This window comes from Sesamum indicum, linkage group LG11, assembly GCF_026168435.1.
Source record: "Sesamum indicum cultivar Baizhima isolate 11 linkage group LG11, ASM2616843v1, whole genome shotgun sequence".
NCBI classification, from domain to species: domain Eukaryota; kingdom Viridiplantae; phylum Streptophyta; class Magnoliopsida; order Lamiales; family Pedaliaceae; genus Sesamum; species Sesamum indicum.
This window is the reverse complement of record NC_142667.1, coordinates 203,327-212,615: the sequence shown is the minus strand read 5'-3', so window position 1 is coordinate 212,615 and position 9,289 is coordinate 203,327. Positions and strand designations below refer to the sequence as shown.

The 9,289-nt window shown below is 33.4% G+C and overlaps 1 protein-coding gene across 1 annotated transcript; it reads right to left on the bottom strand.

Moving 5' to 3' along the window:
- Positions 1 to 1,153: 1,153 nt before the first annotated feature.
- Positions 1,154 to 2,557, bottom strand: HB-12 (homeobox 12). Its single transcript, XM_011094707.3, has 2 exons — positions 2,010 to 2,557; positions 1,154 to 1,816 (listed from the first exon to the last, which is right to left on the bottom strand). Exons 1-2 carry the CDS (start codon positions 2,346 to 2,348, stop codon positions 1,463 to 1,465), a joined length of 693 nt encoding a protein of 230 aa, XP_011093009.1. The 5' UTR covers positions 2,349 to 2,557; the 3' UTR covers positions 1,154 to 1,462.
- Between the last annotated feature and the right edge of the window lie 6,732 nt (positions 2,558 to 9,289).

The window sequence follows — 9,289 nt, the reverse complement described above, 5'->3', positions numbered from 1 at the left end:
AAAAATAATTTACTAAGACACAATAAAATTTAAAATAAATAGCATATGAGTAACATGTAAATACTAATCCAAACTTCAAACAGTAAAAATATAAAATAAAATACATATCCTCAATTTTATTAAATTAAAAGTGTTGTCATCATCTTTTAGATTGTAATTTTTTTCCCTAATATAAGGATGTATCATTTTGACAATACTAATAAGTGCAAGTTATGATTAAATATAAAATAGTGAGAATCTCTTGAATACTTTTTTTTTTTTTTGAGAGAACACTCGTATACTTACTGGGCTAGAGTTTTAGATTGTACCCTTACTGGGGTATATTATTAATTGTTTATTAATCAAATTTATTTGTAAAAACAAATCCAAGCTTTGATTAAATATTTTATTTTAGTATTGATTTGTTAATATTATTATTATTTTATATTAATTGGTTTAACACAAGATAATGAAATATAATCGTCAATGATACCAAATACAAAATTTTAATTTTAGGAAATATTTTTTATTTAATAGTAGCAATAAAATTTAGAAAGTGAATTACAATTAATAGAAGTATATAATGTTCTTATCACTTAAAATAATTATTATCAATTTATTTTGAAAATATAACTATATAATACTAATGTTTTAATGACAAAAACATAAATAATATCATGAACTTAATATTTTTATGATTAATTATAAATAATATGTTTATCTCTAAAAATATATTTGTACACGTACATCACAACTTGATAGTATATATATATATGTCATATCTATGATCAGAAACGAAGACTTTAACTTTTGAATATATAGTGAGTGATGCATGAGTGACTGCACGAAATTCACGTGTTATTCTAAAGACAAATTAAATAAAGACAATATGAACTCATGTAAGGTTTTGGTGATACAATTGTAATTTGTCCATGTCCTGGGCCACACACAGCTGTTGTTTTTCTGCAGCATAATCTTCAATTTGATGCTGGATTCCCCAAACTCATAATCCTCATTAATTAACCTAATGTTTTCTCTCAGATTGTTTTCTATATATATTTATATATAATTTGTTGATCATGTTGTTTTATATAAGTCACAAATACATATGATGATCTCCATTAACTCAAACCTGAAGCTGCAAAGCTAATTAATTAGTAACAGAAAAGAAGAATGAAATGGGAAATAGTTCCATTAATATATATTTCGGCTCATGAGTTCATCATGCATGGAGATGGCAATCCTAATCGAATTTTCTTTAATTACATGTACATCATCAGTACCCAGTGAATGTGACCCTGCCATGGCTCAGGCGTAATCCTCCCCTCCGTGCTCCAGTACAACTTTCAGCCGATGCTGAAATGCATGCGCTTGACAATTACTGAAAATCCCATGAAAGCCCATTTCCATTCATATACATCAATAGAGGGAATTAATCGACCAATCTTATTCCAATACAAAATCTTCCTAATGCCATATTTATTCACGACCAGAAATCCCACCACTGATAACAATCATGATCAGTTGGCTGATTTATCAGATCATCAGAATCAAGACTTCCCCAATCTTCAGCTGATGTCAGTGAGCTATCAGCAGCTGCAGGTTCCACCAATTTCAGCAACTCATTTTCTTCATCCAGACCAAACAGTACTGGCCTTATGCTGCTATCATCATCTGAAAGTATCTCCTCCAGAGATCTGGTACCTACATTTGTCACTTCAGATAATTGGATCTTAGTATGATCTGATTCTCCATCATCATCAGTAATCCCCTTCCGGGCTATTTCTTGAATTTGACCCTCGGACTTCCCCATCATCTCATTCTTTAGCTTCTGCAACTGTTCAAGAAGGTCATCACATAAATTTATATAACAACTTATAATTAGGACAATATATGTATTATATGTATGGAAGATATGATTTTCCTCGTATCTTGTCAGAGATGGCTTGTGTCATTATACTAATTATTATTACATATATAAGAGCTAGCTAGCAATATGATGATCTGATGATGAATATTGAAATGATTACCTTGATAAGCAATGATTGGTTCTGTTCCTTCAAAGCTTCAACCTGGGAAGCCAAGTTGTTGTAGTTAGCCAACAATATGGCGTATTCTTTCTCCATGTGCTTGGACTTCCACCGAGCTCTCTTGTTCTGAAACCATATCGCAACCTGTCGGGGCTGCAATCCCAATTCATTTGCAAGCTGCGCTTTCTTTTTTGGCTCCAATTTGGACTCGGACTCGAACATGACCTCCAAAGATCGAATCTGTTCATCACTGAATCTTCTCTTGTTCTTGATTTTCTTCTTCTTTGCCATGGTGTTGAGGTTACCGACACATGAATTCTCCATCCAATCCGACATCATAATATTTTCGGGTTGGAACTTTAATCCATGAAAATATATAGTTCTTGGAGGTTTGTTTAGCAGAATATCTTGAGGTGAATGGGTGTTGGGGTGTGATTGGAATTTTTAGTTCTTGTTTGATTTATACATATAATCACAGAAGCTAGCTAGATAGCTATCTCTGTGTGTAGTTGTTGAAGTTGAAGGGGGTGGAATTGGGGGGGGGGGGGGATGGGGGTTCCTAGGCTAGCTAGTATCGTGTACAGCTTTTCTTCTAGTGCCTTGAGAACATTGCCCATTATTTAGTCATTCCCTTTTTATTAAATTCTTTTCCTTAGTACTACTAAGTACCAAACTCCTAAACTCTTTCTCTTTCTTTTCTTCAGTTACGTTTCTGACATTTGTTGCTTGCAGATCTAATAACAATTGTCAGAATCATGATGAGCTATGATTCATCTGTACCAATTACTTACCATGCTTGTTATAATCTTTTGTTTTAGTTTGGTAGAAAAGAGAGTTCAATAAAATCACAAACAATTTTGACATACAAACATGTATGTATAGGGGCCGGACAGTAACTTCTAACTTTTGAGATGGGGATTACTGAGTTTGTCGTTTTTACCAATACTGTCAATATCGAAATAGTGAAATGTACAGCTTGAAACACGCATACACTGAATCACGTCTTGGTATAAAGGCTGCATTCTTACTCCAGTTTCCATTCAATCTCTAGCTGCTTTTTACGGTCTAAAATCATGTCTTGTTTTCTGTTATTACTTTTAGTTCAATTGCAACTTACACATAAATAAATAATGAATGCTACCGCTAGGGGATCTCACACTGTAGCTGGATAAATTATAAAAATTTCCTTAAAATATAAAAAATTAAAGATCAAACACTTCAAGATCAGCAAATTATTTGTCTTAATTAACCCAATACTATCATCATTGCATCTAGTTGTTCGATCTCTATATGATCGACAACAATTATTGAATTATATCATTTTTATTTCATTTAGACGTTGAATGACTATAATTGAAATTTGTGCAATGTATTCCTAGTTGTGTTTTTGGTCGCCGGGCTAAGCATTAAAACTCATACTCGTATATGACCATAATTATAATTCAAATAAGCTACAATAATTACCAAAATGCATGCATGTTTACATAATACTGAGTTTCAGGGCATCGTTGAAGGGTAAGTACTAATAATTAGCCCCATGCAACACCTAGGAAACGAAAACTGTTAGGGCCGGAGAAATAAGTTGCCGACTATGCTGACTTTGAATGTTTGCACGACAAAGGAAGAAAGGGATGTGGTTATATAGGTTGAACTGGAGCTACCTCGCACTTCAATTTGTGTTTTCTTGCAATGCATAGGATAGCATAGGAGAAATTTACTTATATAATTTATGAGAAAAAACTAAAAACAAAGAACGAAAGAAAGGCACTTAAAGAAATAAATTGGAGTGATTATTTTTATTTTTATTTTTGAGAATATGAATAAATTGGATTGAGTCACTATCAATGAATGAATACGTGGTATATAGAAAGAAGTGAAATTGTCAATATGTCACACATCAACTAATGAAATTATGGCATGTGGCCCTACTCAATAACATGTCATTTTATGGTGCAATGAACTAGTGGTGCTGCTTTGGAAGCTTGTACCCATTGAATTGGACACGTAGCCAAGTCTACCTCCATGTGGGCTCTACCCACAAAGTTATTCATGATTCTGCTACATCACTTGTTTGTTTTTTTTCCTTTCTATGGACACCACTTCACATTCAAACCCCCCCATTGCCCAGTGATAAAAATCGAAGCTACGAATGCTACGAGATATGAGATACATATACATATAATATTAAAATATAATTTGATGATCATTACTTGTCGGTGATGACGATTATCAATGGGAAAAATGAAAAGAAAAATGGTAAAAGAAAGAAGAGAAGTTGGTAGGCGGTCACCATCTATATGTATGTTGTTGATAGGGTTAAGCACATAAATGAGATGAGTTTTATTATGGGATTTAAGTAGGGTTGCAGTTGTCAGTCGGACATTTGTGTACGAGGTCTATGATTATGATGATTCCTATGTTAATTTAGTACCAATCAAGGAGGTCTAGCGTGTTTTTATTTATGTGTACAAAATTAATTCACACATTAATTCATATCCAATACTTATTAAACAAGTGGGTGGTGCAAATACGGAATCATCAGGTGCTCCTTTTATTTTATTGTTTTCTTTTTCCCCAGCATATATATATATATGATCTAATCTCTCGACCGATATTTGCGGAAAAGAAAGGGAGCTCCCCAATTATTTTTATCTTATATACTTTCTAACCACTAATTAAAAAATTCAATTTCTTTTCCCTACCTCCATGGATTTAAATTAGGAGTGGTAAATTAAATGGCAGTTTCAAATGGGTGGGGTTCAAAATAAATTAGATCCAGAATAGGTCTAAGTAAGTGGATCTAAAGCAAATTGGATTGCGAATGGGATGGGTCGTATTAGTATAAAGTATTTTGTTACTTTGAAACTAAAAGTTTTAAAATTTACACAATGAAAAAAGAAAAAAGACAATATTTGAACTATTAAGAAATGTAACTACTGCTTGTAAAGCAATACGATTAAACTTGTGTCACACGCCATTTCTGACTAATGACATTTACATTAAGATTCATTTGCTAAATCATAAAGTAAAATTTTACTAAGTATCTAATAAAATACTACATTTTATTAAAATAATTCATAAACTTTTGGATGATCGTTTTAAATGAACACCAAGTCATGAAACCAAATTCTCTATACTAGTTGAGAGGCAATTTTCATCTCCATCTCGTTTAGAATCATAAACAGTAAAATAAAATAAAAAAAAACACATAAACATATAAAGTATATGGAGAAAGAGAGTTGTAAGTGCGTGTGTGTTTGTGATCTAAGTGATTAAGAAAATGTATACAATACCATATAACAGCAAAAACTTCTCAGCATAACCTTCATATTGAAACCAACTCGTGTGAGAATTATTATTAAGTCAGAGCTTGTGATGAAATTAAATAATTTGATGCTATTTCATGTGATTGGCATAAAATGACAAAGAAACCTCTCTATTCCTAGAGTTTGCAACACATGATTGATCCAGAAACGAAATATGGTTGTCGGAATTAAGTATGAAGGAAACCTTATCTATATATTATTAATTAAAGGCATAGGTCTATAGTACCTAATTTTGGTTGATAAAATGCATATTAATTTAAATGCCCTTTTCTTCCTAAAAATTAGGTTAGAAGATTTAAACAGAAAATTTGGTCTATTAATCAGATGTTGAGATCATCAAAATTAAATATTGATTCTAAAAACGGCAGCAATGGTGGAACCAAACTGAATTTCAACAAACTAAATGTCAATTTCTCAATCTTGTATGGGGGTTTTGAGATTAAGTAATGAAACTATTAATTGATAGCAATACCAAATGATGAGAATAAATTCAAGATAAATAAATCTATTCCAAGACAATGTATATCACCCAATTATTGACAAAATTAATTGGTTTGATGGCTGGGGCAGTTATTAAAACGTTCTCTTGACACATAGGTAATGATGGCTAGACTAAGCCCTAGCCATCAAATCAAGACTGACAAAATGGCAAAGCGCGAGGCCCCAGGCTGAAGACTTCTTCAAGAAGAAAGAGAAGGACGCCAAGTTGAGGAGGACATTGATAGAAGAATGAGCAGGAGCTCCCCCAACCAGGGAGACCTCCTACTCTAAGAAAGAGTTGGTAGGCATCCTCCTCCTTAAAGTGGGGGAGACTAAATGATGTGGGTGCTTGGGGTACCCCAACCTATTGCCTAACCAAATAATCCAAGAAGCCCAAGAAGAAGGATGGCGGCCCTGGACCTCGTACGCCCCTGGCCATTGTTAAGGCCCAAGAAGTCGCTCTCTCAAGCTCCCATGCACGTGGCAGCCCACGTGCCAACGTGCTGTCCAGCTAAGCCATGATTTAGCATCGGCCACCTCGGACCACATTGGCTTAAGAAGGCTCGTGTAGACGGGGGGGACTCCCAGGCAGGGGGAACTCCTTGCAGGCATAAAGTCTCCCAAGACAAAATGACTCCTACTAGAACACATCCAGTCGGAGATAAGGGAGGACTTATCCCTTATCTAACCAACTTCCTTGAGTTTTTGGAGTAGGCTAGACTCCTTGTGCATGGGGGAACTCCCCTTATAAATACAGGTGGCATCCCCCTTTGAGTGGAAGGTATTCAGGCAATTTCTAAATTGTTTTTGAGCAATTTATCACTCACATTTACATTGTTCATCAATTTTCTCACAATATTGCTATTATATTTCACGTTCATTTATTTCTTTACTGTTATTTTTCATCAAATATTTTGTACTAATTTGGGCGTCGAAGTGCTAACATTTTTTTTTGCAAGTTCTCTGCTTAGATACTGCATATGCTTCGTGCCAAATTTTGAATGATAGTTCATATCTACTAGACCTATGCAGTTTTTCACACTCATCAATGTCTACAATAATCTATGGTCATATAAAATCTTAGTTAAGTTAACAGTTAATATCTTATCTTAAAAAATTAATGGTCCAAATTCAGTTTACATATATAACTTATTTAAAAATTTTAAATATATTTTGATAATATATATTTTTGATATATATATAGATAATATAAATTATATATATTATATATATGTATGTATAGCCCAACCCCCTCGCCCCATCCCCCGTCAGCCGCCTAACTTTGTCGATGCCGCCAATGCCTATTCCTTAACCCGACAGACAACCCCCTCCCCTTCCCCAACCGTCATCGCCCCCCTCCCCTCCCTTTCCTGTCGCCCGTCTCCTTCCCCCGCTTCCCCCCCAATTGCACCTTCCGTCCCCCTCCCCTAACCTGTCGTCGTCACCCGCCCCCTTTCCCCTCGTCATCGCCGCACCCGTTCCTCCCCAATTTTTCTAAATTCTGTATATTTTTTTATTAATATTATATATGTTGTGTATATAATTATGTGTATGTGTAGTCTATAATTTATATTTCTAAATAATTATTTTTACAGTTTTATAGTTTCTATTTATTATATGTATATATTGTATATGTATGTATTTACATATATAATTTATAATATATGTTTATAACATTTATAAATCTGAACCATCGATTTAATTCAAGTAGATATAAGTCGTTGATTTTCTGTATAAATATAAACCGTTCATCTATATAAGAAAATGTTTAAGCCATTGATTTGTTTATAAAAAAATCTCCACCGTTAATATATGTACATATAAAACAATATCTAACGGTTCAAATTGAGGAGTATAAATTTCATTTTATAAGTAAAAAGCACGTATGTTGCACCTCTTGCATAAGGGGGATATTTTGCTTCTTTTTTAAGAATACAAGGGGGTGAATTGAGAATTTTTTTTATAAGGGGATAAATTGCTATTCTCGATTAACACAGGGGGACGGAATGCATTTTGCCCTATATAGATATGGGGGATGGATGGTGATCTAGGACGGAGATCTAAATCGCCCACCAAGAAGTCTGGATTGGATGTTTGGGATCTCAACAGAAAGAAGATCATTAGGCTCGTTGGTAGTCCCAAGCAAAGACCCTTTGATGATTAAATCAGTTCAAGAAATCGAAAGGAAAAGCTTGTAAGCTTAATATGAATGTAATAAATGACGTAGCATTATCTGAAATAGTTGAGAGTATTTTATAGTGCAGATATATGTATTTATACGGATCCACATGTCATCATCTTGAATTCTCAAGTACAAAGCCATCAAATGGCCTTGGTTTTGAGTTCCAATCAGGTTGAGTCGATGTGTGACCTAACCCGAATGGAGAACACTGAATCTTAAGGCATATCGGTTATTTTTTACTTTTGACAGATATTTTAAGTTTTTTAGTACTGAATTAGATATATTCCATCATATGGATAAATTTGAAGTCTTATTCAAAGAGTTCTGGTTTTTCTTTTTCGGCAACTTGTAGTGATTGTGTGTATTAATTATATGTCTAAATATAAGAATTAATTATCTGAAAATGCAGGTCATTGTCTTCTGGTATAACAATGTATCTTAACATAGTGAATATGTATGACACAGAAAGTTATATGCATATACGGATGCAGGTAGGTACTAATATCCAGACCAGCTCCTTGAAAGTGATTCAGCTGATGATGGGCCAATCATTAGTGGGTTAAAAATATCTGGGCTTGCTTTACAATTACTTTCATATGGTTCCACTGTCTGAATGAAATTGGGTGGCCAGCTTGTTTCGGGTGGAGCACTCAAACTCAATACTATTACATGATCCACATACTACAGCAATTACCTCTCCAAAAAAAAAAAAAATACTAGCAATTGTATAATATTTATGAACATTTATAAACAATTTCATTTTTAATTTAATTATGAATTTACTGTGACTATAGAATTATTCAAACACATCCAAAGAATTTATTTTGAATGATTTGAAATTCATGATTTCAAATTTTTAATCTAAATGCAACCTTATGCATATGCTCTTTAGCTGGCACTGCTTGTGAGTTTTGAGGTGTACAATTTTTTGAAAATTAACGTATATATAAAATTAGGGTTAACAGGGGAGGGGACCAAAAGTTCATAAATTAGAATATTTACACATGAATCGGAAGTGACATCCTGCAGGCAATACTGCAATAGAATATCTACCCAATTACTACACTACATGACCCCACTTGGAATTTGTAAAATAACAGAAGTTGCAACTCAGTAGGGTACTTTTGCCAATTAAAAAAATAATTAAGGTAAAATTATATTTTAGTCCTATGACGTTAGGTTGTTAGTATTTTTTATTTTGTACCTTATCTCATTTACACATTTAATCTCTTTTTTTGACGAATTTAGTTTTGAGCATATTATATTCGGTCATGTTTTAACAAATTTAGTCT

Excerpts from the sequence above, each read along its gene's own strand:
- HB-12 (XM_011094707.3), bottom strand. The coding sequence starts at position 2,348 with ATGATGTCGGATTGGATGGAGAATTCATGTGTCGGTAACCTCAACACC. Across the intron at positions 1,817-2,009 it reads ACCAATCATTGCTTATCAAG|TTGCAGAAGCTAAAGAATGA; the intron begins GTAATCATTTCA and ends CTTCTTGAACAG.